Below are 27,927 nucleotides of genomic sequence, written 5' to 3' on the forward strand. Positions count from 1 at the left end.
CAGAGACTCACTCCCCCTCCTTTTATGGAGAGGGGGAGGCAGGGGCCCATGATCCAAACCGTGGAAAGAAGCCGGAGCGCCGGGGCGGGGGGCGGGAGGCGGGGGCCGGCTCGCTTTTGCCCTTTTTGGCGTAGCAGTTCTGGGCGCTGCCCTCTGCCGCCGCTGGGGCCCGAGAGAGGCGAGCCGGCGACGGCGGCACTTCTGCGGCGGCCTCCTCCCCTCCCCGTCCGGTGCTGCAGGATTGCAGCTGGCACTGGAGGGTGGGCAAGCTCGAGGGAGGGGGTGCGCGGGGAGCCCCGGCGGCTGTGCTCGGGGCCGGGAGCGGGGTCTTGATGGATTTTACTGCCTGCGTGAGCGCGTGTGTGCTCACTGCGGCGGCGGCGGCGGCGGCCGGGCCCTGCCCGGCCCGTGCGGCCCCCGCACGCTTCCGAGGTGCGGGTCGCGGGCCCGGAATCCGGGGGAGGCGAGGGGGAGGGGGCGGGGGAGGGGCGCGGCGGCGGCGGCGCTATAACCCCCTCCCCGCCGCCGGCCGGCTCCACACGCGCGCCCTGCGGAGCCCGCACAACTCCGGCGAGCCGGGCCTGCCCGCGCCCCTCCTCCTCTCCTGCCGCCGGCGGCGGCGGCGGCGGCGGCGGCGGCGGCTCGGCCCTGCGCCCGCCCTCAGGCCCGCGCGGCGAGGCCCCGGGCGGGCGGCGGCTGCCAGGCGGAGCGGCCGCGGGCTCTGCCCGGCTCGGGCCGGCGGAGGGCGGAGCGCGGCGCCGGAGCCGAGGGCGCGCCGCTGAGGGGCGCACGCAGGCCGCCGGGCCGCGCCGTGCTGGGCCGTGCCGTGCCCGGCCGGGCGGCGGCGGCTAGAGGAGGCCGGAGGCGAGCGCGGGGCCGGCGGCGGGCGCGCAGGGCCGCCCGCAGCCCGCAGGGAGAGCGCGAGCCCGCGCCGGGCCTGGCCGGGTGTCCAGACAGGTGATGGGTGGTGCGGCGGCAGCGGCTCCAGCCTCGCTCCGGGGTCCCTTTCGGGGCTGACGCCCGCAAATATGCAGAATTACCGGCCTGGTCGCTCCTAGAGCCAGCGCCGGGGAGCGAGCGCGGCGGCGGCCAGCACCGGGAACGCACCAAGGAAGAGGCCCAGCCCCCGCCCTCCGCCCCTTCCGTCCCCACCCCCTACCCGGCGGCCCAGGAGGCTCCCGGCGCGGCGGGCGCGGCGAGCGCGCACTCCCTGCTCCTCCTCCTCGGTGGCGCTGCCTGCCTCTCCGCACTCGCTGCTCGCGCCTGGCGCGCTCCGTCGGCTCCCTGCTCTCCGCGCCACCCTCCTCCGGGCCGCGCTCCCTGAGGGATGGTACTGAATCTCGCCGCCACAGGAGCCCGGCTGGAGCGCCCGCCCCGCGGCCTCGCCACCCCGCCGAGCCGCCAGCGCCTCGGGACGCGATGAGGACCTGGGCTTGTTTGCTGCTCCTCGGCTGCGGATACCTCGCCAGTGCCCTGGCCGAGGTGGGTGCCACCCCCGCGCCCCGTCCTCTCTCCGACTCCCCCTGCGCACGCCCCCTGCGGCCGCTCGCGGGCCGAGGAGCCCGGGCTCTGGGGCTCTGCAGAGCGCATTTTGATTTCTGCTAGCGTGGTCGATTTTTAAATTTTCCCAACTGGGTTCTATTTTCTGCCATGCCTAAGTGTGTCTGGTGAGTTTCCAGCGTGTTGCGTCGCTCTGCCGTGGAGGGACGGAGTGGCGGCTGGGTGGACGAGTGGGGAGAAACTTCGGGGGGCGCGGGCTCCTTTCCGAGGAGGGAAATCCGGGGCGCGGCGGACAATGCAGCATCGGGGTGCGGGGAGCGCGGAAGGGGGTGTGTGTGTGAGCCAGCGGAGTCAGGGAAGGTAGAAGAGCCGCCGACAAACAGGTAGGGGCGGTTGCGGCGGGAGCCCCCGGCAGGCAGGGTGGGCAGCGCGGAGCCGCAGACCCAGGTTCCCGGTTCCCATGCCCGGAGGGGCGACTGGGCCAGCGCAGTCCCGCCCGCCCGGGGCCTGCTTACAGGTGGCTGAGCGAGGCGAGCCGGGGCCGGGCCAGGCGCCCTCGCCCTCCCACCGCCCGCGTCCCCACCCTCAGCCCCCAATCTCGAATTCCGAATCCCCGGGAGCTCTGCTGTGATGAATGACTTTCTACGCCCCGTCGTGGGAACTTAGTGCTTGAGACCCCCCAGCTACCCGCGACTCGCTTTAAAAAGCAGGAAGGAGCGGGGTTGGCGGGGGGTGGGGTGGGGGGGTGGGGAGGCCGAGTGGTGGGGGTGGTCTGGGCTGGGACCCGGAGCTGTGAGAGGTAGATATTAACCCTTAAGTTCCCTGGCAGCCCCTCCCAGCCGCGGCTGGATTTGGGGCGTCTTAGTCGGCGCTAGGGCCGCGGCTGGGCCGGAGCCCGGGGTGGGGCGAGTGTGTGTGTGTGTGTGTGTGTGTGTGCGTGCGTGCGCGTGTGTGCTGACGAGAGACCCTCTCCCCCGCAGGTTCGGCCCGGGATTCTGGGTGTGAAATTTAAGCCCCAGGGTGGATTAAAGTGTTAGGGCTGCCGTGACTTTCGTCGCCCATCCGTGACGCATTTCAACTTGATCTTCCTAGATGTTGATTTCACTGTTAGATCAGCAACTCCCTGGGCCCCTCTCTGCCCCAGACCTCTTGTAACCGACACCCCGGGGCGGAGGGGCCGAGTGGTTTTTTTTTTTTTAATTTAATGGTGGGGAGCGCTTTCTTTTTGCAAGGGCAGACATGGCTGGGGACGGAGAAATGGGGGTCTCACCCAGCCCCACCCCGGCCTCAGGCTCCAGGGCCCGGGCTGGGGGTCGGGCGGCCTGCGTGCGAGGCGCCCGCGCGCGCTGGGGCGGGGCAACCTCGGTCCGGGGACCAGGCGCTCTGGGCGGCCCGGGGCGCTGACCGTGTTGCTCTGCTTGCAGGAAGCCGAGATCCCCCGCGAGGTCATTGAGAGGCTGGCGCACAGTCAGATACACAGCATCCGGGACCTCCAGCGACTCCTGGAGATAGACTCCGTAGGTAAATCGCGCCCCTTCCCTCGGCGCGCTGGGAGGGCGCGGGCGGCGGGCAGGCGGGCAGGCGGTATGTGCGCCCCGCGCCGCCTCCCGCGTCCGGGCCGGGCCAGGCGCCGAGCAGGAGCGCACCGAAAGGTCAGAATCCAATCCCGGGCCATAAAAGCCCAGGCGGATGAGTCAGGAGTTTCTCTTCCAATCACCACTTTCTCCCGGCGGCGGCCGAGGGCTGCTCGCTCGCCCAGGGATTGTTTTTGCACTTAAGGAAAATGCCCAGTGTGTCACAGAAAGTTCAGCCGCATAGAGGGCGCCGGCGCCCCGGCCAGGTGTGCGGCCCAGGCCCCGGGCGCCGGTCGGGTAGGCGTGCACCGGTGCCCCCGGCCCACCGGCTGGGCCCCTCTGTCATCCCCGCGAACTTGCCCCGCTCCTGACGTGGGGCTGGGCCTTTGTGGTTGTAGGAGGCCCTTGTCTTTCTGTTTTCATGAGCCAATAAAAAGGCGCGCCTTGGACACATCTGCTGTTTGGGGACTCTTTTGGGGCTCCCCCACAGGCTCTGGAGCTGAGCCACTTTAGAAAACAGTTTCTTCGACAAGAGGACCCTGAAGCTCCTTTGAGTGGCAGTGGCAGGGTACTGGCCCCAGGTGGGCAAAGGTGGTGAGGGGCCCAGGTTGGCTGGGCCGGGAGCCCGATGATGTTGGGTGGTTGCGCTTGGGTGTGGACCAGAGGGAGGCCCTTCCTAGAGGACAAGGATTCTGGCCCACGTTTTTGTGGCAGGAGCTCCAGTGTGAGTTAGCTGGGGAGATGCTCAAATCGGAGAGCTTACTGTTGACGCGATTAAAAGAGTTCCCCGATGAACTTGTCAGATGGAGCCGCTGAAGCCAGTAGGAGTCGGTTGGAAGAATTTTACGTGAAATGAAGATTTTTCTCTCACTGCAAACTACTCTGAAAAAGGGGGGCGGCGGGGGAATTAAGTAAAATCACATGGTCTAGTCGTTTGGAAATTTGTACCTAATTATGGTGGTGGAGAGGCCTGAACTATTTTCATTTCATGCCAAAACCATTTTCCAGCGAGGGCGACGGTTTCTGTAGTTTCTTGACCCAGGAAATCCTTTGGGTGATCCTTATCAGGAAGGGGGTAGAATTTCACTTGGAGATCAGAGTTGGGCCAGGGGGGGATTTTGATCTGGCCCCTTGATGTGTAACCCTGGGGGGAAGGATTTGGCTTTGGTGAGCCGAGGAGAACACTTGCCTGCGTTCTGCTGCTCCCTGATGGACTGGGGAAAGTGGGGAGACTGGCTCCCAGAGAGGTTTTTTTCTGGCTGGCAGAAGAGAGGCCTGGGAAAGGCTGGGCCTCCTTGCAGGACCAGCTTTGGGTTGCCATTGGGAAATGGGCCATTCACTTTCTGCTGGGGCCATTCTTATTCTGGTCTCCGCAGCCCCGCCTCTCCCCCACCCCCCACCCATGAATGCTTTTAGCATTGCAGCTCTGGGGTCACGCTGATAGCGTTCTTGACCTGGGGGCTTCTGGGTCCACCGCCTCCTTGGAGGGTCCAAACAGAAAACGTAAGGGTGCACCAGCCGGTTCTCCGGGCTGGCTTCAAATTGCCCCCTTATAAAAGCCCCCGGGAGCCCGGCTCCCTCCTGCCCCAGGGGGTGGAGAGGGTGGATCACCTCCCCCCCACCCCCCACCCCCGCCCCGTCAGAAGATCTGGGGTCTGAGAGTGGGACTCCTAGTGCCTGGGAAACGTCGGGGGTGAGAACATTGGAGGGGCCTCAGGGTCTCCCTTGCTCAGCAGCCATGCCCCTCTGGGACCCTTTGTGATACACACCCCAAAGTGGGTCTCCTCCATCCTGGTCAGTCCCCCTTTCACAGATATGGAAGCTCTGACCTGAGCTGTTTGCTTCTGTAGCTTGTTTTGGGGGGTTGGCGGGGGGTGTCTCCTCCCCGACTTCTGTTTCCGTTCAACGTGAAGAGTAGAAACGGAGCTGGCTGCTAGGAAAGAAAGGTTGCAAACGGCTGTGGAGTCATTTCTTGGAGGATTAAGCTGCCCTCCAGGCCCAGCACTCCCCACCAGGTCCGGTCAGAGGCCGGTCTGGGGTCAGTGAGGAGGGGGCTGGGTGCGGAGGAGACCCGTTGTTCTGGGTGTCCTTACTCTTCTTTGAAACTCTGAAGGGGGCTCTTCCAGGCTGATGCCCAGGAAGCAGGAAAGAGGCTCCTTTAACAGAGTGGCTCCTCCCAAGTGGGCTGGGCTGTGTGATTGGCAGATGGGGCGTGGCCTCCTCCCCGTAGCCGGACCTTGTTCCCATTTTACAGGTGCGGAGCTGCGCTGGAGGCCCCGAGGCGGTGGATTCCTGGGCCAGCGCCTGCGAGTTGCAAGCGTGCACGAGGACCGGGCAGTTGGTTTTTCACGTGTGGCCTTTGGGTGGAGAGACCAGCATGTGGTCTTCTAATGGCCAGTAGCGTGAAGTTTGTGGCCTGTGTGTCGGGTGTGCTGAGAGCAGGCCATTCAGCGGAGCTGTGGCGGGAGCTGGGAGCTTTGTTCTCTGAGCAGCCTGGCCCAGCGCCCGTGGTCATTGAGTAACCGATACATAAATATCCCGTCTCGGCCATTAACGCTCCTCCAGGACTGATGGCTGGAGGACGGCTCCCCATCCTTCGGACGTGTGTGCATAACAGGCAGAAGGGAAAGCCGTTGATTAACTGTTCTGAGAGCAGTTTTAGGGCATGATTCACGCGTGGGCTTCTCTTGGGAGTCCCCACTAGTTGCATCTCGACCTGCGTAAATCAGAGGGCTGCCTCCGCGTCAGCGGGTCCGAGCTGGGCTTCCGGACCACCCATCTCGATGGGGCAGTGGCTGAGCTTGCCTGACCGGGAGCTCTTTCTACTCCTGACTGAGATCGAGTCCCTGGTTCAGGTTTCAGGACAGTCGATGGACTGGGAGGAGGCTGTGTCTTCTCTGCTCATTTTGGGGGGCGAGAGGCCTGGGCGGAAGGCGGTCTGGGTCTGGCCACGGGCCCCTGGGGTCTCCTGCCGGCCGCTGGCCTTGCTTGTCCTTCCGCGTCTCAGGCCTCAGTTTCCTCCGCGGTGAAGAAGCAGCACACCTACTGCACACGGGGCGCCTTGACATCCCAGCAGGCGGCTGTCGCCTGGCTAGAGTGAGGCGCGGGGGTGCAGCCCGGGTTGCTGCCGTTCCATTTTCTCTTAGCAGCTCAGGATGGACCAGCTGCTTCTGGGTTTGGCGATGGCAAGATGGCCACCACCAGGACATGACTCATAATGTCACTTTTTCATGAAAAAATGTTTCTTGTAACAGTTGGTTGATGGGAAATTCTTACTGCATGAGTAGTTCTGTTCTGATCTTATTTTGGGTCTCAAAAAAAATTAGTGGCAGTGGAACATTGAGTCATTTTGAGGGAAGAGCTGGGTTCTCCTGGACGCCGGCATTCAAGGCAGGCATGTCTTCTGCATTCCCACCGCGTTTGCCCCGTTTGTGCTCCGTTTCCGATGAGTGCAGGTTCCAGACTTGTGGGTGTGTGGACAGTCACCAAGGCCTAGGTGGGCCGGGCACCGAGGAGTGGGCCTCTGGTCTGAGCTGGTGGCCAGGATACCACTGGAGCTTCTTGGGGTGGGGGGGTGGCAAGAGGGGGAATCTTTGTGCAGCTGCTGACTATTGGGGTGCACCTTCTCGGGACCTGTTGCCCCTGGGTATCTATGGGGGAGGCAGTGACAGAAAGGAGAAGTGGGACGATCCCCCAGTGGGTCTGGAGGCCAGGGTGGGGAGGTCAAGTGGGACCCACTTCATCCAGGTGCAGGCGCTGTCCTTGGGCTGGGTCAGGCCAGATGGCAGGTGGCAGGACTGTGTCTCTTGCACCCCCTTTCTGGGGGCCTTGGGGACAGAGAGGGTGGTGGTGTGCGTACCGAGGGGACTGTAGCCAGTCCGGGGGACTAGGCCCAGCTGTGACCTTGGCTCTGAGGCCGCTGCTCTGCAGGCCTTAGATACTTGGATGGCAAAGCACTTTCCTTCCTGAAAGCTGTGTCCCCCCGACAGGCACCCAGACTCCTGACTCCCCACTCCCGGTTCTCGTGTCCTCCTCCTCCTCGCAGTGGGCTAAGTTCAGGGACCAGTGGGGTCTGGCTGAGGCCCAGTCTGGCCTTGCTTCCGACGCCCCTCGAAGGCCAGGATGCTCATCGAGGGTTGGTTTAAGTGAGGGCAGTGGGGGAGGAGACACGTGCAGTGCACAAGTCGCGGCAGCAGCCCCTGCTGGTCCTCGGTCCAGCCCGCTGTCCAGCCCGCTGTCCAAGGTCCCCTGTCCAGCTGGCAGCAGCAGGCCTGTGGGCTCTGGTCTCCTGGGCAGGGAGGGCTGGCCTCGGGTGCCTCCTTACCTGGTTCAGCCCTCACCTGCGCTTCCTTGAGGAGGAGCCGCGGGGCAGGCCGGCTGCAGCCCCTTCCCCACTGGCCCGCGGCTTCGGCTTCGTGGTGACCTGTGTTGGGGACCTCGTGTCAGCTGCGTGGGGCTGGGTGGGACGTTGCTGGCAGTTGGGAGTCTCATCCTGTGCACATCTTGAAGCCCCCTTGTGGGTGTGGAGGGACCCCGTCTGGTCTGGGGAGGGACGTGCTGCCGGACAGACCCTGGGTGCGCAGGTGTGGGCGGCCGGTCGCTAGCTCCTGTTTCTACCTGCAGGGGCCGAGGAGCCTCTGGAGACCAGCCTGAGAGCCCACGGGGGCCATGGCGCCAAGCATGCGCTGGAGAAGCGGCCTGTGCCCATTCGGAGGAAAAGAAGCATCGGTGAGCCCCAGGACTGCTGGGCCGGTGGGGGGCTGCGGGAGGGGCTCTGGGGCCTGCCCTCTCCCCCATTCCCCCAACCGTGGCCTCGGGGGATCCGTCCCTTCTCTTCTCTGTAAGACAAAGGCACAGCCTGCTCAGGGTCCCGTGCGCGTGCCTCCTCCCTGCTCATTGCTGCAGGCCTGGCCTGGGCCGAGAGTTTCCAGGAGGGGGGAGCCGTCATAAATTCCTGAAGTGCCCGGTCTTGTTGGGGCCTGCGCTGCAGACAGCCTCGCTGGAAGACGGGTCGTGTTTAATTTCCAGCTCGTAACGTGCAGCACACTGTGCTCCCAGCTGCGCCGCAGAGCAGTGGGTACGGCCGTGCTGGGCCTGGTGGGCCCTTCCCAGGGCCCCAAGCCCACTCAGACCTGGCCCCCCGGCCCCCATGCAGGGTTTGTTCCCTCTCGCAGAGCAACCCCGGGTCCGCCTGGTCCCTTTAGGAGTGATTAGCTGGTGGGGGTCTCCTGGGGCCTCAGGCTCAGCCTTGAGGGAAGATCTTGTCCTAGGGGCGCAGCTGGAGGGTGTGTGACCACCCACTCCCTTGCCACCTGTGGGTCCCGACTGCTGCCCATCCCCTGTGTGACCTTGGGCATGTGACTCCCTCTGTCCGAGCTTTATTTCCTCCAAGAATATGGATTTTATAGCTTTTACTTCTGGGCGTGGTGTGTGGGTAAATGATCCCTAGCTGAGGCCAGCGGGCCCTCCCCGGGTGGCGTTTGCCGTTGTGAACGTGTGTTCCCATCTCCACGGCCAGGTGCTCTGGTAGGGCTGTTGTGAACATGTGTTCCCTTCTCCACGGCCAGGTGCTCTGGTAGGGCTGTTGTGAACGTGTGTTCCCATCTCCACGGCCAGGTGCTCCGGTAGGGCTGTTGTGAACGTGTGTTCCCTTCTCCACGGCCAGGTGCTCTGCTAGGGCCGTTGTGAACGTGTGTTCCCTTCTCCGAGGCCAGGTGCTCTGCTAGGGCTGTTGTGAACGTGTGTTCCCATCTCCGAGGCCAGGTGCTCTGCTAGGGCTGTTGTGAACGTGTGTTCCCATCTCCATGGCCAGGTGCTCTGCTAGGGCTGTTGTGAACGTGTGTTCCCATCTCCACGGCCAGGTGCTCCGGTAGGGCTGTTGTGAACGTGTGTTCCCATCTCCACGGCCAGGTGCTCTGCTAGGGCTGTTGTGAACGTGTGTTCCCTTCTCCACGGCCAGGTGCTCTGGTAGGGCTGTTGTGAACGTGTGTTCTCTTCTCCACGGCCAGGTGCTCTGGTAGGGCCGTTGTGAACGTGTGTTCCCAGCTCCACGGCCAGGTGCTCCGGTAGGGCTGTTGTGAACGTGTGTTCCCATCTCCGAGGCCAGGTGCTCTGCTAGGGCTGTTGTGAACGTGTGTTCCCATCTCCGAGGCCAGGTGCTCTGCTAGGGCTGTTGTGAACGTGTGTTCCCATCTCCATGGCCAGGTGCTCTGCTAGGGCTGTTGTGAACGTGTGTTCCCAGCTCCACGGCCAGGTGCTCTGGTAGGGCTGTTGTGAACGTGTGTTCCCTTCTCCGAGGCCAGGTGCTCCGGTAGGGCTGTTGTGAACGTGTGTTCCCAGCTCCACGGCCAGGTGCTCTGGTAGGGCTGTTGTGAACGTGTATTCCCATCTCCAAGGCCAGGTGCTCTGGTAGGGCCGTTGTGAACGTGTGTTTCCAGCTCCACGGCCAGGTGCTCTGCTAGGGCCGTTGTGAACGTGTGTTCCCATCTCCACGGCCAGGTGCTCTGCTAGGGCCGTTGTGAACGTGTGTTCCCAGCTCCGAGGCCAGGTGCTCTGCTAGGGCCGTTGTGAACGTGTGTTCCCATCTCCGAGGCCAGGTGCTCTGGTAGGGCTGTTGTGAACGTGTGTTCCCAGCTCCGAGGCCAGGTGCTCTGCTAGGGCTGTTGTGAACGTGTGTTCCCATCTTCACGGCCAGGTGCTCTGGTAGGGCTGTTGTGAACGTGTGTTCCCATCTCCGAGGCCAGGTGCTCTGCTAGGGCTGTTGTGAACGTGTGTTCCCATCTCCGAGGCCAGGTGCTCCGGTAAGGCTGTTGTGAACGTGTGTTCCCAGCTCCACGGTCAGGTGCTCTGCTAGGGCTGTTGTGAACATGTGTTCCCTTCTCCAAGGCCAGGTGCTCTGGTAGGGCTGTTGTGAACGTGTGTTCCCATCTCCACGGCCAGGTGCTCCGGTAGGGCTGCAGGATCCTCGATGGGTGCCTGTTCTGCTTCAGATGAAAGGGGTGCCTGTGAGCAGAGCTAGAGCTGGACTGAAGGTCCCTGTCCCTGGCTCCACCTCTGGCCCTGCCTGGTGGACTCCCCAGGCCCCTGTAGCCGGTGGGCGCTGTGAGTGGAGCCCCTTCCCCCACTGGGTCGGCCAGACCCCCAGCACCCAGCCCTCTTGGTTTGGTGGCTTGTCCCTAGAGGCCACCGAGGATGCACATGCAGGAGGAGGGGGCCCTCAGGAGGTGGGGGCATCTGAGACACCACCCCCCCCGCCCCCTGCCCCCTGGCACTGGGGTGAAGGCGGCTGTCCCTGCTCTGTGCTGGCTGCAGGGGTTGTGTGAGCCCCCGGGGTGTTGGGGGATTTTCAGCCCTCCGCCCCCAGGGTGGGCTCCCCACAGCCCCCTTCCCCAGGGTCTCCCCTCCTGGCCCTCAAGCCCCTGCTCATCTCTGGGCCAGTCAGGTGCACCCGTTGGGGGCTGGAGTCTTTCTGCCTCTGCTGGACCGGGGGCTGTGTGACAGGCCCTGTTGGAGGAAGCTGTGGGCCATGGGGATGCTCCTGCCTGGGCCCCTGGGAGCTGCCGCAGCCCTGGGGCTTCCAGAACATTCACCGGGCTCTTGCCTCTGCAGAGGAAGCCATCCCTGCAGTCTGCAAGACCAGGACGGTCATTTATGAGATACCTCGGAGCCAGGTGGACCCCACGTCTGCCAACTTTCTGATCTGGCCCCCGTGTGTGGAGGTGAAGCGCTGTACCGGCTGCTGCAACACCAGCAGTGTCAAGTGCCAACCGTCCCGCGTCCACCACCGGAGTGTCAAGGTGAGCTCGGCGTGCCCCGGCCCCAGGGGTAGCCCCGCCCAGCCGGGCGGCCGGCATGCTGCTGAGCCGGAGGACGCTCCCGTTTCTCTGACAGGCACGCCGAGGCCGGGGGTGGAGCCGGGGCTTGGGTCATGGTCGGTCACGCGAAGCAAGTTTGGATCTCGTGACGCAGTTGTTTGCCTCACTAACGGGTCTCGCGAGGTGTCCAGCGACTTAGCTGGGAGCTGCCTGACGTCTCCTCCAGGCCCTGGAGAGGCCTCACGAGCACTTCAGTGGGGGCTATGGTGCACGGCAAGGGGCTGGTGGGCCCCTCAGGGCCTCACCCTGCTGGAGACAGGAAGGGAGCGCTGGGGTGGGACCTGGTGGGGGGGGAGGCTGGGGGTCGGGTGGGCTCAGGCGAGGGGCCAGGTGCTCTGCCTGCCATGCTGGACCTCCGTCCCTGTCTGAAATCTGGGAGGGCGCCCCCGTTCCACTGGACGTGTGTGTCAGCGGAGTGCTAGCCAGAAGGGTCCTTCTGGGGGTGCTGAGGTGCTGGGGGTCAGGCCGCAACCCTGTGGCGGGGGGTGTACTCTTACTTGGAGACCCACAGGCCCCATGGCTTGGGTTGGATGTCCTCGCCCCCCTCCTGGGGCCCCTGGGAGCCAGCACATGGCCAGTGCTTGCCATGAAGCCCTCTCCCAGGCAGGGGGCTGGCTGTGATGACCTCTGAGGGCAGCACCGGGGGCACGCACAGAGGTCAGGCTCACATGACACGTCCAGGAGCTCCTCCGCTGAGTCCTGGGGAAGATTCTGCTTCCTCGGGTCACTGGGCAGCCAGACTGGGGCCTGGCTTTTGGCCCGGTGGCTGGAAGCCTTTCCCGGCCTTGGCCTGCTCCCCTCCGGCTGCACTTGCCTCTCGTGTGGAATGGGTCTGAGGCGCTGGGACTCAGGCTCTGGGACTGTGGAACTCCCATGGGGGCAGCTGGCCTTGCTATTTGGAGGCAAGGTTCCCTGCTTCTGGGTGTCAGCCTTTCTCTTTTCCAAAGGGCAGGTTGGAGGGAGGCTTCTAGACTGTCTCCTGGCTTCTCCGAAGTGTGGCTGAGGCTGGAGAATTCTGGGGGGGTTCCTGTCTAGAGGAGGGGCTGCCCCCCCTCCACCTGCCGGAAGCTGGGTCTGGGTGGGTCATGATCCCACGTGACCCTGGGGGCGTGGACTTGGCACCTTCCACGAGGAGCAGCCCCGCCCCCTCTCAGCTGGGCCTACAGCGGCAGGGGGTCCATCTTTGCTGGAAGGAGGCCTTCGCTTGTGGGGTGCAGTAGAATTCATTTCTCCACTAGGAATGATTTCAGATCCCCTGTGAGTCAGTGAGTCTAGGCCTGTCAAGCCGGCCGCTGGCCCCCGTGTGAGGTGCGGGGTTAAGGACCCTGTAGCCGGCACGTGAGAAGCACTTTAGACTTGTAACTGGGACTTCACTTGACCTTGGGGACTTGGTCCTCTGCGTGCTTTGGGTGTTGAGTAAGCAAATTCCGCGCCTGCTGCCCCACGGTCTCAGGCAGACGCTCCCCTTGGGGCTGAGTTGCCCCTGGAGTGCTTGCCTGGGGCGCCGGCTTCCGCCTCAGGGCTCCAGACTCGGGCGGTAGGGCCCCCAGCCCAGCACTGCATCCCCACTGCCCGCGCTGATTCCTCTTCCTCAGTTAAAGGAGGAAACTGAGGTCTAACCGCCCTGCCTGTGGGGTCTCTGCCGCCAGCCCGGCCAGCCCGCCTCTGCTTCCTTGGGTCTGGGGGTCCTCGCTTGTGGCGTGTTGGAGGGGTCTTATGAGCCCCAAGAAGTTGGGTAACTGAGGTCTTTCTCTCTCGGGCATGGGGGTGGGGTGCCCAAGATTAGATTGTCCTGCAGGTGGGCTTTGGGGCCTGTCCTTAGGGCATGAGACAGGGGCTTGGAGGCACAGGGGAGCGGGAAGGGAGTGGGGCTCTCTGCTCGGGGGCTCCAGCCTTTGGGGATCCCCCAGTGCTCCCACCCCGGCTTCCCGCAGTGTGAGGACCAGGGCGTGTCTGGTCCTGGGATGGGCATTAACCCCGCCTCTCTGCCCTGGTCCACCCTGAGGGCGGGTAGGTGTGCAGAGCTCCTCGGGGATCCTAGCGGCACAGTGGGTGAGGATGGGTGGTCCACCTCCGCTTGGGCACAGGCCCGGGGCTCCCCCATGGGCCTCCGTCTGCCCAGAGGGCTCAGTCCTGCAGCCAGGGGTCAGGCAGCCTGGCTCCACGTCGGAGGCCCTGCCCCCCTCAGACCCGGTCCCCTTCCTCCGTCTCCTTCTTCAGGGAAGGCATCCCCTCCCTGCCCACCCATCCGAAGGTTGGCAGGAAAACATCCAGCCCCAGACACTGGGGGTTCTGGCAGAGAGGAGACAGAGGCCAGTGGGAACAGGAGGCCCCTTGTGGGGGCTGGCCTGGCCCCCCAGCCTGTCCAGGAGCCCTTCCTGTTCTGTTCGGGGTTGAGGCTGAGCAGGGAGGGGGCCCCTGGGAACCCCAGGCTGGGTGTGGTGTGATGACTGCTGGGGGTCGGTAGGGATGACGCCCTCCGGGTTGTGCACGGTCAGAGGCGCCCCTTACTGAAGGGAGATAACGGTGAGGTCGGGAGTGGTTGCCCTCCTGAGGCCCAGGTGGCCGAACGGCGCAAGGTGTCCTCAGCTGAAGGCAGCCCCCAGGCCCTGGGTCAGGACACGCCCCCCAGCTCCCCACCGTGACCTCCGTGAGGCGTTTTGTGCCCACAGCTCGCTGGCGGCCTTGGACCTCCAGGGCCTGCCCTCGGGGTGGCATCTGGAGCGGGCCCCGGCACGCCTGCAGACCCTCCAGTGTTGCCAGGTGGGCAGGGGTCCCGGGGGCCGACTTCCCTGCCCTGTGCTCAGCATGGTCAGCGCTTGGTGTCTTCCCCGCAGTGCAGACCCCGGGCCGGGCTGGCAGTGGCTCGGGGTGAAGGAGCAGCTCTGAGCAGCCATGTCCCCACCTGCGGGCGGGCCTCCAGCCTCTCACACGGTGGAGGTGTCGGGCTCCATTTGCTTTCAGGGCAGCCCGTGGGCCAGGCCTCCAGAAGCCTGGACCCAGCTCTGTGGTCATGCCCAGGGTGGTCGTCTGCAGCTCTGCTTTGCTAGACCTCAGGCTTCTGGAAAGTGGGTCTGGCGTGTCCACCTGGGATGTCCAGTAATGGGTCTCTGCACCCAGTATTGGACTGGGGGGTCGCTTTGGGTGGGAGGTCCCAGCTGGGGCCCCATTAGCCATTGCTGTTTGGGGAGCTAGTTTGGGGCTTTGGGGGGAAAGCAGTGGCAGTGGCAGTGAGTCTCAGGTAAAGGGCCCCAGAGTCCCTCCCCTCTGGTGGGTAGGGATGCCCTACCCTTGCCTGGGGGGAGCCCTAGCGGTCAGGGAGGCCAGCACCTTGGAAGGTGGGCATGCTTCTAGGCCCTGGAGCTGGGTCGCTTTCTCTGTGCCATTGTGGCCCCTAAGCCGGGCCTGGAGGAGGACCACCGCCTGTGAGCCAGGTCGAGGTCTGTCGGCCGTGACCCCAGGAGTCGGCCGTGGAGCCCCAGAGCCCTCACCCAGTAGACTCAGGGTGTCCCCCCGGCTAAGCGGTGAGCCCAGGGCCTCTGCCGGTTCCAAGTCCAGGCCTCCTTCTGGGGGAAACAAGCCCTGTTCATGCTGCCCCAGTTTCCCCGTCTGTAAAGCGAGCCGCTGCTGTGCCCTCTCAGGGTAGGCCTGGCACGTGGGGTTCAGCAGATACTGGTGTTTATTCTGGGTGGCACTCTGATAATCTGGGGGGTCCCCTGCAGGGCGTGGCTCTCCCTGGCCCTCCTGGGGGCGTCCTGCCTCATAGCAGCCCAGCTCGGGGGGCCAGTGAGCGGCAGGAACTCAAGGCCCTGCTTGGAAGGGTGACGGCATTGTTGGATGGCGTCTCCTGTGGGTCTGCTCCGGGAACGTGCGGGTGGGGTGTTCGTGACACAGCAGCTCGTGGTGGGGAATCTGAATGTCAGGTTTTTCAGGTGCAGCCCAGGCTCCCAAGACAAACAGCGGGAAGGAGGGGGGGATGTGGGGCCCCAGTAGGCTCCAGTATGGGTCTGGGGCCCGAGGCAGTGGGATGGGGTCCCAAGGGTGTCAGCGTCTTGATCTGTGGCCTTGGCTATTGTGCAGGACGCTTTTGAGAATTTAATGCTCACAGTGTGTTCTTGGGGGAGAAAAATGTAGCCATTTCCTGGCCAGACAGAGGTGCCTGACCGGCCTGGAACCCTTGCACGCCCAGAAGCAGGTGCCACCGAAAATTCCTGTTTGTCTTTCTTTGATAAGAAAAATAAGACTTTTCTCTAAAGACTTGAGCAGCTGGTGTCATGTGCCCTTCACCAAGGGGCCCACGGGGGACAGCGCCACTGGACCGTGCACGGGTCCCATGGCCGGTCTGTCTGGTGGGTGGCAAGCCCGCCCCCGTGCCTGGGGCCCTGGGTCCTCGTACCTTCCCCGCAGAGGAAACCGGGGAGGTGCCCAGAAGGTGTAGCCACGTGGCCATGCCGGGCCTGGACGGGGGTCCCCCATCTTCTGGCCTCCAGGCCCTTTGTGAAGGACTGTCCCTCGGCTGGGGGCTTCTGCTCGTGGCCCGGGGCCCCGTTCACGTTGGCCAGCTCTGGACCACGAGCCAGGCTCCCCCGGGGCCTCCACGTGCCCAGGGTGAATGCTGGGTGGGCTCTGCTCCCTTCCTGCCTGTCTCCCCGGGAGAACAGCAAGGGGTGGAGTGGGTGTCCCTGAGGGCCATCCCGGGAACTGGGACCCGGGCAAGGCTGCAGGGCTGGGCCCGGCCCCACGTCAGGTGGCCGAGGGGTTCTCGTCTGGAGTCTATGGCAGGCCAGAATGTGCGTCCAGACCGACAGCCTCCCTGTGAGCCCCGAGGGCTGCGCGCTCCTCCGCGGGCCTCGGGGGGGACAGGAGGGAGGGCGACACCCGAGCCGCAGACCACGAGCAGTAGCCCTGCTCCTCAGCTGCTGATAGGCAAGTACACATTGTCCCAGAGGTCCCTAAAACGTGGCCGCAAACACCTTCCTTCACCCAGAGCTCCCACCTTGAGTGCGTCCCTTCGGGCCTTCTCCTGGCGTGTGTGAGCCCTTTAGGTTTATTTTAAGTTAAAATAGGACCAGGGACTTCCCTGGTGGTCCAGTAGCCAAGACTCTAGGCTCCCAATGCAGGGGGCCTGGGTTCGATCCCTGGTCAGGGAACTAGATCCCACGTGCCGCAACTAAGAATTCACATGCTGCAACTAAAAGATCCTGCGTGCTGTAGCTAAGACGCGGGAGCAGCCAAATAAATAAATAAATATTAAACAAAAAGTGGGACCAAACCGCAAATGCCGCACCACAGCTCGCTGTTTCCTCCCCGAAAACCCTGCTTTTCCCACTGGGAGGAGCCCAGAGGTCAGCAGTCGGGCTGCTCGCACCCCGGATGGGGCCCGGCGCCTCCCCACCCCCAGGGCTGCGTGCGCTTGTCCATAGCAGGCCGCTGTCTCGGCAGGTGGCCAAGGTGGAGTACGTCAGGAAGAAGCCAAAGTTAAAAGAGGTGCAGGTGCGGCTGGAGGAGCACCTGGAATGCACGTGCGCGAGCGCCAGCCCGAGCCCCGGCCACCGGGAAGAGGAGGCGGGTAAGGGGCGCCGTCCTGCTGCTGCAGCGGAGGGTCCGGAGCCTGGCTTCTGTGGCCGCGTCCGGCGGGCTCGGTGGGTGGGTGGGTGGGGGAGGCGGGATCGGGGGCTGTGGCCAAGGCCCGTTTACTAAGCTGCCCTCGTGGCCTGGGACCTGCTGGGGAGGGAGGGAGGTCTGGCCACTGTGCGGGTCCGGTCACCCGCCCAGCTGGTGGGGGGAGCGGGTGAGATGCGGCCGAGGAAGGGCCCTGTCCCCGGCGGGTGGTGGGCGCTGGCCGCGGCGTTGCCAGTCAGGGTCCTGGCCTCCCCCGGGGCAGACTTGGCCCAGAGCAGCCCGGCGTGGTGACCGCCGTGTTGGGCCAGCTTGAGGGGACCAGGAAGTGTCTCCATGCCAGCGCCATCGAGTTGTTTTACAGAAAGACAAACACCCCAGCTACTTACGGCTGCAGTTTCCACCCCACAGCCCTCCCTTAGGCCCTCTCACCCTCCCTGCCCTTCTGTCAACAGGAAGGCGCAGGGAGTCAGGTAAAAAACGGAAAAGAAAAAGGTTAAAACCCACCTAACGCGGTCCACCAGGTAGGAGCCGGCCGCCGGCCATGCCGCAGTCCTGGGGTGGGAGGCGCAGCGACTGATCACTCGGCGAATCACCCCGAAGGCGAGGACGCGCCCTGATTGGCCTTGATCCGTCCGCGAGCTTCTGCTGTCTGGCTGGGCTGCGGGTCTCCGCATTCCCATCCCCAACCCCTCCCCTCCCGCTGCTCGGGGCACCTGGCCCATGGCTCCCTCCTGCTCCGGGGCCCCTGCTCTGGCTTTGGTCCTTGTTGATTGGGGAGGCAAAGGCATCACACAAGCGGAGTGATCTGGGTTCCCTGAGCAGCAGTGGGGTAGCTCTGACGTTTACTCGCTGGGATCACCTCGGACAGGTTACCCACCTCCTTTGACAGATGAAAAAACTGAGGCTTAGAGGGATTACAGATGAAGATTGTTGAAGGCTGAGTAGATCCTGTCTGAAAATGCTTTGTAAACGTACAGGGCTGTTGGCTACTGTGTTGGCAGTTGTGTTTGGCTGCTAATAACATGCCAGAAACAAGGGTTGAGATAAGGTAGGGAGACCAGAGCATGTATGGCAGTCTCAGGGACCCACTTCTTTCCAGGACTAGTGGTGTCCATCCTCAGAGTTGCCTCATGGCCCGAGATGGCTGCCAAAGCTCCAGAAATCACGTTACACTCCAGGCCTGGAAGAAAGATTATGGTGGGGACTGGGGACAATGGTGAAAGGACCCAGTGACTTTTGCTTTGATCTCATTGGCCACCCCTCTGCTGTAAGGGGGCCTGGGAAAGGTGGTCTTTCAGAGGGGCTTCCCAGGAGAAAGTGGCTGTGGGCAACCACGGAGGAGGCAGTTTTAAGCCTTCCTGGTCCTTCGTGTTGGCCTGTCTGGCTCTGCAGAGCCTGGTCCTTGCTTCTGGGCATGTGGGAGCCCATGGCATCCAAAACAAATAGTTGTGAGAGGAATTCTTGGAGACAGGTGCCCGGGAGCCCAGGCTCCAGCTGAGTGATGTGTGACTGCAGAACGCTGCCAGGTCAGGAGTTTCTGAGGCCCGTAGGTCACGTCCGTTCAGGAGGATCCTCTGGGGAGGAAAGGTCCACGTGGACAGATCTTGAAGCAGCCCCAAAACGACTGCTCAGCCTTGGCTTTTGGGTCCCCAGGGTGTGGTGCAGGGGCTGGTTTTATACCTGCCTGTGCTGCCAAGTTTATGACCACTGGGCTTAGCCTCCATGGGCTAGCTGATGATTGATACCCCAAAGGGAGGGGCAGGCGTCCCTGCCTCCCTGCTAGCGTTCAGGCTGTGGGCATGTGGTGGGATGAGCAACAGACAGGCGACGTAGGGTGGGGAAGAGCTGCTCTTAGCTCAGCTCAGTGTAGCTCTGCCTGGTCACAGAGACCCCTCTGTCTTGCTGGTGGCATCCATCCTCAGGGTTGCCTCATGGCCCAAGATGGCTGCAGGATCTCCAGAAATCACATCAAGCTGTAGGCTGGAAGAAAGAAGAAGGTGAGGAGACAGGCATAAGAACCTTTCTGGGCCTCAGTTTTCCCTATCTGTACAATGGGAGAATGGGGTTTGCTATGAAGCTGTGTACTGTGAGATCCCAAGAGCCTAGTCCCAATTCTGGTCAGGATGTTACAGAAGGGGTAATGAGGCATATTTGATTTGAAAATTTTAATAAAAGCTCTGAATCCTACGACTTGCCATGAGGCGTGTGTGTGTGTGTGTGTGCGCGCGCGTGCGCGCACACCCCTGATTGGCTTAAATGTTTCACACAATCGACGTCACTCAGCGGTGTGTGTGCTCGTGGCCTCTCAGCGTCTGTCTCTCCCCTCTGCCTGCAGATGTGAGGTGAGGATCAGCCAGCAGCCCTTTTCCGGGACACGGATGTACATGGCGTGTTACATTCCTGAACCTACTATGTACGGTGCTTATTGCCAGCGTGGTCTTTGTTCTCCTCCGTGAAAACTGTCTCCATGCACACTCTGGAGAACAAAGAGACAGTATACGTTGTTTATGTGACATCAAAGCAAGTATTGTAGCACTCGGTGAAACAATAAGAAGCTTCCTTGTCAAAAAAAAGAGAGCAAACAAAACCACGAAACATGACAAACAAAACTCACTCACAAAAATATCTAAACATTTGCCGGAATGGAGGGACGCCCCGAGGGATGGAAGTGACAGACGTCTCGGCAGACTGGATCTCTTTCCAGGGTGGTCACAGGTGCTTTGGCCAAGGACAACAGAGCCTGCTTTCTGAAGGCTGCGATCGGATGCCGCCGGCCTCTGCAGGGGCACGCAGGAGCCAGGAATGTCTCGGAAACCACATCTCCTTGCTGTAGTGTTTAAGTCTATACAGAAACCTTCCTGAGAGCCTTAAGTGGATTTTTTTTTACACCATAAAGTGATTATTAAGCTTTCCTTTCTACTCTTTGCCTAGCTTTTTTTTTTTTTTTAATTATCTCTTGGATGACATTTACACCGATAACACCAGGCTGCAGTAACAGTCAGGACGGTGGGACGGTACCTTTCCTAGCAGGATGCAAACAAATGAGATGTATTAAAATAAACATGGTATACCCACCTATGCATCATTTCCTAAATGTTTTTGCCTTCACGTGTTTCTTCCTTGCCCCATTTTACTCACTTTTTAATTTAAGCCATTTCGAGAGAACTGCGTGAACCAATCACGTGCCGTCCCCAGGCCTCTTGCCCTGAGTCCCTCCCACCTGCTGCGGCCAGGCCTGGGGATGTGGCTTTCCGGAGTGGCTGCCCAGGGTTGCTCCCTGCTGCTGTCGCTGGTGTTTGGACAGAACCTAAACTCTATTTTTCGTAAGATGTTACGCTTTATGTGTATTCAACAGAAATTATGTGTGTGTGTTGTTTTTTTGATTTTGTTTTTTTGTAAAGGTGAAGTTTGTATTTTTGTCTAATATTACCAGTTTTATATACCTGAGAGCCTGCCATGTTTTTTTTTGAACCAAAAGGAAAAAAAAAACCCACCAACAAAATGCATACATGTGAAAAGCATTTGTGGCCACGTTTTTCTAGTTGCGTAGCCGAGTCCATGCCCTGTCTGTCACGTGGCCCATGGCCCATGGCCCGGGTGCTGGAGCTCCCGGGTGATGACTGGGAGATGACAGCGTCCTGGGCTGGCCGGTGATCCCAGGCCTGCCCGTGGGATTCCAGAAGCTACGGGAAGCGGCCAAAGGAGCTGTCCTGCTGGCGCGCGTGGCCTCACGGAGGCGGAGCCGTGCATCCCCTCAGACGCCGAGTGGACGAGGAAGACCTGACCCCACAGAGCGCGTTGACCGCGGTGTCTGCGCGTGTACCAGTGGACACGGTCAGCCTTACGTCGCCCGTGGCCTACTGCTCCTGTCCTCATTGCCTCAGGGCTCCTGAGACCGTCAGGATCCCTTTGTTGCCGTGGGATCATCTCTGGTGATAGTGTCCCCGGGGTTCAGCTGTTCATGGAGATTCTGTAAAGGAGCGTCTTCAGCGCATCTGCAGGGTGTGGTCTCGGCTGCAGCATGACGCCTTTCAGCGAGAGCGCGTGGGGGTGGGGGTGGGCGCAGGTGGCGTGGCCCCAGCCCCCCACAGGGGAGCGCCCCCTGTGCAGGTGCTGTGAGGGGTGCCCGCTGCCTCCAGCCCCGTGGCTGGCGCCCTGGGGCTGCGCCGTGCTCGACGCTGTGCTGCGGATACGTGTCTGATGCTAGATGTATAAACGTGATCTGTGTATTTACGTCCCGTGAGATGCTGAGAACACTGCTCAGTTTTTCTTTCTTTGTGCAAAGCCATCTGATGAATGGTCTGTCCATTAAAGCGATGGCGCAGAAAGGCCTGGTGTGCTTTTGGGGAGGAGGAATGTCCCAGAAGGGGAGGAGGGCCTTGGCGGTGGTGCTGGAGGATGTCGGTGGGGGGGCTGTCACTGTGTCACACAGAACGGAGGGTCTCGGGCCAGCTCCCCATTCCCAGATGATGGCAGAAGGCCCTGCGGCCTCAGCTCTGGTGGCTGCCTGGCGCCCGTCCAGTCCGAGGACTCCTGAGGGCCCCAGGCGAGCCTACCTGCGCCCCGTCAACCACTGAGAGGTTCAGGTGGCCCCCTCGGCTGGTTCGGCTCCCTTGTCCCATGTGTGTGTGGGTGGAATTCCACTGGAAGCACTAGATAGTGGGGAGGAGAGGTTCCCCTAAGGAATCGGGGCGCCATTCAAAGATGTGGCTATACAGTGGGGTGCTGGGTGGAGCCTTAACCTGGGCCCCCAAAGCAGAGCCCAAGAAGGGCTGGGGGGCAGAAAGCTTATTGGAGGGGGAATCCAGGAATGAAATTGTGCAGCGGGGAGTTGGACTTCATCTGGGGGGCCTGTCAGAGCTGTCTGCCCAGGCTGTGCACACGATGCCTGGCTTCCTGCAAGGTCCCTCCTGTGGCCTTGCCAGAGGTGGGCAGGAGGTCGGGGGATGCCTGCGTGGGGCTGAGTTGGAGAGCTGGGAGGATGCTGTGGACACAGGGCTGTCTGTGGCAGCCCCAACAAAACCACGAGTGCAGGGCTGTGCCTGCAACTCGGGGACGTGTCCCAGACCCTCCGCGGCCACCTGTCACCGCACTTTGTAGCGCGCCCACCTCTGTGCCACCCCAGCCCCCTGCCCTCCAAAGCAGCGGCACCCCACCCTTCCCCCCCCCGTCCTCTCTGAGAGTGAAGTATGAAGCCTGGGGGGCCTTGGGCCCTGCCTGGCTGGGAAGTACCCCCGGCCTCTCCTCTGTGCCCTCTGCAGGCCTCAGGACCCCCCACCCAGGCCTTGCCAGCTCTGTTCATTCCATGGGGTACAAATTGCTCCTGAGTCTTGGGGCGCCCAGGTGAAGGAGGAGCCAGTGTTTCTGGGGCTCGGTGGACAGCCGTCATCCCGTGGGGCCCCTGGCCTGGGAAGCAGAGTGAATGCCCTGAGCGCCCCCAGGCTGGGGAGGGCTATTTATCAAGAGGTCTGTCTTCAGACCCTTCCCGGGCACTCGTGGCGGGCAGCTGGAGGTGGGGTGTGGGAACAGGCTCTGCTGGGCTCTTGCCTGCCTGGGACCACCTGGCAGTGTGACCCTCGGTGTCTCACCAGGTGATCTTGGGCGACCTTGCCATGTGACCTTGGCAGGTCACTTCCCCACTCTTGGCCGGACGGCCGTGCTTGTCTCTGCGGTGAAGGGAAGGGCTTGGCCCAGAGCAGAACCTCCAGAAGGAGCCGTGGAGCCCTCTACACGGAGGAGGGGCAAGGGAGGAGCTGGTCCTCAGGCCAGGGGAGCAGCCCACTGGGCCCCCTCCTGGTCCTTCCCTAACGGGAGGGGCTGAGAGCCTCCTTCCTCACCCACCTGCTGCGAGGCCGTGAGACAGAGCTTCACCTGAGCAGAGCCTGCAGAGCAGATGACGGGCCAAGAGGCTTCCCTACCGCCCTGCAGGGCTGAGCCCCCTCCAGGCCTCAGGCCACCTGCTCTGCTCACGGCTCCTTCCTGGGTCTTTCTCCTCACCAGCCTGGGACCCTGGGAGGCAGGGCTGGGGTCTGAGTCTTTTCTGGGCCCCTGAGCGCCCCTAAAGTGGGCAGCAGGCTGTTTGCTCGGAGCCCATACCTATGTCCTTGGGGCCCTGCACCTCAGGTCAGTCACGGCTGCACTGAGGGAGGAGCCCTGGGTCACCCCTGGGGTGGAGGCCAGGTCCCAGCCCGGCCTTGGGGGTGTCAGCAGCGGGCAGGAGCTGGCCGTCACCCCGCGGCCCCCACAGCCCCATGGCCGGCTGGAATCCACCCCCAGCCCCTTCGGGGCCGGGGATGCAAAGCCTGTGGCTTCTGCAGAATAAAGCAGCGACTGTTCCGGCGGGGCCCTTCAGCTGCCAGAAATGTGGAGCGTTCACTGGCCTCCGGCCTGCCGAGCGGGGGCGGCCGCCTGGGAGGACTGCGCACCAGACGCCGGCCCTGTGCGCACCGGCTGAGGCCCCTGCCCGGCGCACTCTGGTGGTGAAGCACCCCCAGCCCCCCCCTCCGGCCCTGCGGCCCTCGCAGGCACCTGTCTCTGCCAGGCCGGCCACCTTGGGGCTCCACCAGGTGCTGCCCTGCCTGGAAGTCCCCTGTGGATCTGGTGTGTAGGGCGTAAGGACAGATGGAAACTCTTCTCTAGGCGGGGGACACACTGCAGGGCCCAGGCTTGGAGGGGGAGCCGCTGCCAGATAGCTCTCCCAAGGGGCCTGGCCCCCATCACCCTCACCTGGGGACCCTGGGCCCTCATCCTGACTGTCTGGGGACGAGGAACCCAGAGTGTGCAGCGGGCAGGCCCCCGCCGAGCCCCTGCCTGGCGGTCAGTCCTCCTCCGCACTTCCAGGCTCCGGGTGGCCATGCCCTCTGCAGGCTGTGGAGGCCCAGCGGGGCGCCCGGCGGAGAGGCTGGCTCAGAGCCCCCTCACGGCTCTTCCTGCTGCGCCTCTGAGATTGCTGGGCTCACGGGCCGTGCGCGGGCCTGGTGGGTGTCATCCTGTGGCAGCTCGGGGTGCCTGGCGCCTTCCTTGGGTGTCTTGAGTGGGGGGCCTCTCTCGGGGCTGGCTAGGCACAGGTGCTGGGACCCTGGCCCTTTCTTTCTGTCTCGCTGCCCCCAGGTCCTTCCCAGTCCGTGTTCCGTCCTGCAGGCCCTCAGGAAGGGTGGGTGGGTATCCCCGTCACAGCCCCCAGACCCCGCCAGGCCCCAGGTGTCCTTGGATGCTCATGGAGAGGTTGTGGGCCTTCCCTACAGCTGCATTTCTGGAGAGAAAGAGGCAGCTGCAGGCTTGCCAGGACCTGTGTTCCCAGAGGGGCGCTGCCCCCTGGAGCGGGAGGCCTGCCGCCTCGTCAAGACAGAGGCTCAGCTCAGCACCACAGCCCGCCTGCGAACTCTCCCTGACCCCAGAGCCACCGTCCCTTCCTCTGCCAGTCCGTGGCCCTCCGCCCTGTCCCCCCCCCGCAGCACAGCTGGCATCAGGAGGCCGGGTCACCCACCCAGACTGCCTCCGGGGTGGGTGGACGGGCGGAAAAACCAAACCCCGAATTTTAGATGCCAAGGGCAGTGGCTGTGGCTGCTGGGTCTCTAGAGGTTCCTTTGTTCGTTTGTTCATTCGCTCATTCATTCATTTCTGTCCCAGCAGAGTGTACACCGGGGCAGCGCCCTGAGGTGTCAGAGAGGGAGGTCAGTGACCTCACACAGGGCCCCTCTCTGTTTGGCGCTGCTGTCAGCGGAGTTGTTTTCTTAACTTAATTTTGGATTGTTCATTGCTGGTGAGTATTGATCAATATGCAGTTGTTTTTTTTTTTTTTTTGCGGTACGCGGGCCTCTCACTGTTGCGGCCTCTCCCGTTGCGGAGCACAGGCTCTGGACGCGCAGGCTCAGCGGCCATGGCTCACGGGCCCAGCCACTCCGCGGCACGTGGGATCCTCCCGGACCGTGTCCCCTGCATCGGCGGGCGGGTTCTCAACCACTGCGCCACCAGGGAAGCCCCTGCAGTTGGTGTTTATGTGTCGATCCTGCAGCCTCGCTGCTTTGTTTCTAGCCCTAATGTTTGTGTGGGTCTTGCCATTTTCTATGTACAAGATCGTGTCACCTTCAAACAGGAGTAGCTGACTGCTTTCTTCTTAATCTGGATGTTTTATTTCTTTTTCTTGCTGGATTGCCCTGGTGAGAAGCTCCGGTACAGTGGGGAGAAGTGGGGGGAGCAGACATTGTTATCTTGCTCCTGATCTTAGGGGGAAGGTTTTAAGTTTTTCTCCATTAAATGTGGTGCAAGCCGTGGGTTCCGTCCAGGGGGAGGAAGTTCCCTTCTGTTTCTAGTTTGCTGAGTGTTTATCATGAAAGGGTGTTGGATTTTTTCTGGGTGATGCTTTTTCCACATCAGTTGAGATGATCATATGTTTTTCTTTATCCTATTAATATAGTGCATATATATATGTAAAACGTTGACTGATTTTGGTATGTTGAACCAGACTTGCATTCCTGGGATAAATCCACCTGGTCATGGGGTATAATCATTATTTTTATACGTTGTTGGATTTGGTTTGCTAATATTTTGTTGAAGATTTTTACGTCTCTACATAAAGATAGTGGTCTGTGTTTTCTTGTAATGTCTTTGGTTTTAGTATCAACACATAAAAATAATGACTCTATGAGAGTGGGTTCCTTCCTCTTATATTTTTTGGAAGAGTTTGTGAAGCACTGGTGTTAATTCTTTTTAAAAATATTTGGTAGAATTCACTAGTGAATCCATCTGGGCCTGGCCTTCTCTTGTAGAAAGATTTTGATCATGAATCCAACCTCTTTCCTTGTTATAGACCTCCATTTTTCTTGTCATTTCTTTTTGAGTCAGTTTTGGTAATTTTTCCATTTCATCTAGGTTATCTAATTCTTAGCACACAATTGTCTAGAGCGTTCCCTCATCATTCTTTTTATTTCTGTAAGGTGAGTAGTAATGTTCCCTTTTTTCATTTCTGATTTTAGTAATTTAAGTCTTCTTTTCTTGGTCAGTGTAGCTGAAGTTTCATCAGTTTTGTTGATCTTTTCACAGACACAGTTTTTGCCTCTGTTAATAACCTCAGTTTTAGTCCCTCTAGTCTTGATGGTTTCATTCCTCTGCTTGTTCGGGTTGACTTTGCTGTGGTCCCAGCTTCTTATGGAAGATGAAGTTACTGATTTGAGGTCTCTCTCTTTTTCTGTAACATAGGGGTCTGCAGTTGTAAATTTCCCTTTAAGCACTGCATTAGCTGCATCTCCAAAGTTTTGGTGTGTGTGTGTTTTCATTTCCATTCACCTCAAAGTATTTTCTAGTTTCCCTTGAATACTCCTTGTATGTACTTCTATCTATGTTTTCTCTCTGCTCATGAGAAGAGCACCTCCCCAGGTTACTAAATAGTCTTCAAAACCATGACTTCTGGGCTTCCCTGGTGGCGCAGTGGTTGAGAGCCCGCCTGCCGATGCAGGGGACACGGGTTCGTGCCCCGGTCCGGGAAGATCCCACGTGCCGCGGAGCGGCTGGGCCCGTGAGCCATGGCCGCTGAGCCTGCGCGTCCGGAGCCTGTGCTCCGCAACGGGAGAGGCCACAGCAGTGAGAGGCCCGCGTGCCGCAAAACAACAACAACAACAACAACAACAAAAACCCCATGATTTCTGCTGGCTTCCCAGGAGTCCACCTGGCTGGCTGAGACCGCCGTCTCACGGGTCCTTCTGTGGCCTGCTCCCTGCAGGCTCTGGCTCCTGGGTGCAAAATCTTTCCAGAAGTGGAAGCACACATTTAAAGGTCCGTCACGTCTTGCAATCCCCCCAGCAGCGTGTGGGCAGTCCAGCACCCTTCTCACGGAGGCCACGGGGACTGCACGAGCACGTAGAGACAGACCCCCCTGCAGAGAAAGGGGGCGCCAGGCTGTGCGTCCAGCGGTGGTGAGACGTTCCATGACCCATCATTGCCCCAGGACGGCCCCCATTCGGCCTCCGCGGGGAAGCACCCCAGCCGACCTAGACGGTGTTGTGCATCCCAGCAGCTCTGCCTTCTAGGTTGAAACTTTTGCCTTTGTCGAGGGGCTTGAATAAATAGTGTCACAGTTCATCACGAGGCAGAGAGCCCCAGGCTGAGAGCAGGTCTGGGGAGGCTGTACCGGGGCAGGCACAGGCCTGGCTGCTTGACCCTGAGTAAGGCGTTCCCTCTCTGGGCCTGAGCCCCAGCCCTGGAGGGCCCCCTGGGGGATTGTCCTGTGCTGATGGGACTGTGTTTGCAGAGTATTTGTAGGTTAAGGAGGGCTTTCTCAGGGCGTCCCCCTGGGCATCTTAAGGGTCTCCCAGGCCAGGTTTTCTCAGTGAAGTAGAGCCTCCTAGATGGGGAAATGGGGACAGGGACCACATGCTGGGGAGCAAACTGCAAAGACATCACCTGCCAGAGCAGGCCCTCCCCTCCCCCCTCCTTCCTCCCTCCCCCTCTTCTCTCCCCCCTCCTCCCCCCTTCAATTTTTTGGAGCCCGTCAGTGCCTGGGGCTGCACTGGGATTGCAGCTACCTTGGGAAGGCCCTGGGGGCAGAGGGCTCTGTTTACCTAGTGCTGGTGGCGGGCGGTTGGGCAAACAGCCCTCGGCTCCAGGCCTGCCTGTCGGCCTGGGTGGTGTCCAGGGGCCCCTCGGCCTGCATACTTCGCTCCCCCCTGACCGACCTGCGGTGACCCTGAACAAAGGAAATCCCTAAAGCTAACTTCCACGGGCTGCATGTGGGGACTGGTCAGGGGCTCCTCGGAAGTCACACCCTCTCCCGCTCCGGCTCCTTAGAGAGGGTGTGAGGAATGTGCTGAGACCCCAGGGTGAGCCAGCTGGGTCCAGGGCCAGAAAGGGAAAGTGACCTGTCTGAGGAAGCACAGCACAGGTTCCCCCTGTGGCTGCAGGACCCCTGGGAACCAACCATCTCCAGGGCCCCAGGCCTCCCCTGAGAACACCTGGTGGCTGGGGGCCCCAGCACTGCCAGGGGGAGGAGGGGACAGTGGGGGGACAGACCCGCTTTCCGAGGTGGCTGGGCTCCTGTCCAAATTCACAGCAGCCTGAGAAACACCCTCCGGAAAAAAGCAGCCCAATCGGCATCTCGCGTGTTTGAAAAATTCTGGCATTTTCCCCCTCAAAATCTGTCCTAGTTATGCTTGAGATCTCCTGACCCCAGAATACTTTTATTTATGACAGAAAATTCATCTCCATGGCAACGCCTTAGGAAGCTGCAGGCTCGAGATTATACTTCCCAAGCAATGAAGACAGTAAATGGATTTCTCACAAAACAGCAAACAGCGACTCCATCCCGCGCCAGCCGCTGGGCAGCCTGGGGGGCACTGGGGGAGGGTCTGGGGGGACCTGAGGGG

At 61.6% G+C, this 27,927-nt stretch overlaps 1 protein-coding gene across 2 annotated transcripts; it reads left to right on the forward strand.

Annotated features, from left to right (window-relative positions):
- The first annotated feature begins 938 nt into the window (after positions 1-938).
- PDGFA (platelet derived growth factor subunit A) lies at positions 939-19,666 on the forward strand. 2 transcript variants are annotated; one of them, XR_009535313.1, is made up of 8 exons: positions 939-957; positions 1,353-1,482; positions 2,925-3,021; positions 7,698-7,802; positions 10,683-10,870; positions 16,391-16,517; positions 16,833-18,567; positions 18,906-19,666. XR_009535313.1 is itself a non-coding variant. In XM_060123183.1 (6 exons), exons 1-6 carry the CDS (start codon positions 1,420-1,422, stop codon positions 18,914-18,916), a joined length of 591 nt encoding a protein of 196 aa, XP_059979166.1. In that variant the 5' UTR covers positions 1,031-1,419; the 3' UTR covers positions 18,917-19,666. The 2 variants fall into 2 exon arrangements, 1 of the variants encoding a protein (XP_059979166.1); XM_060123183.1 differs by lacking the exons at positions 939-957; positions 16,833-18,567 and having other exon boundaries at positions 1,031-1,482.
- The last annotated feature ends 8,261 nt before the right edge of the window (positions 19,667-27,927 follow it).

The sequence above is a fragment of the Lagenorhynchus albirostris genome, chromosome 15 (genome assembly GCF_949774975.1).
Source record: "Lagenorhynchus albirostris chromosome 15, mLagAlb1.1, whole genome shotgun sequence".
NCBI lineage: Eukaryota > Metazoa > Chordata > Mammalia > Artiodactyla > Delphinidae > Lagenorhynchus > Lagenorhynchus albirostris.

Bases quoted from the DNA above. Each gene is read 5' to 3' on its own strand.
- PDGFA (XM_060123183.1), top strand. From the start codon at position 1,420: ATGAGGACCTGGGCTTGTTTGCTGCTCCTCGGCTGCGGATACCTCGCC. The intron at 3,022-7,697 runs GTAAATCGCGCC...TTCTACCTGCAG, and splicing joins CCTGGAGATAGACTCCGTAG to GGGCCGAGGAGCCTCTGGAG. The intron at 7,803-10,682 runs GTGAGCCCCAGG...TTGCCTCTGCAG, and splicing joins TCGGAGGAAAAGAAGCATCG to AGGAAGCCATCCCTGCAGTC.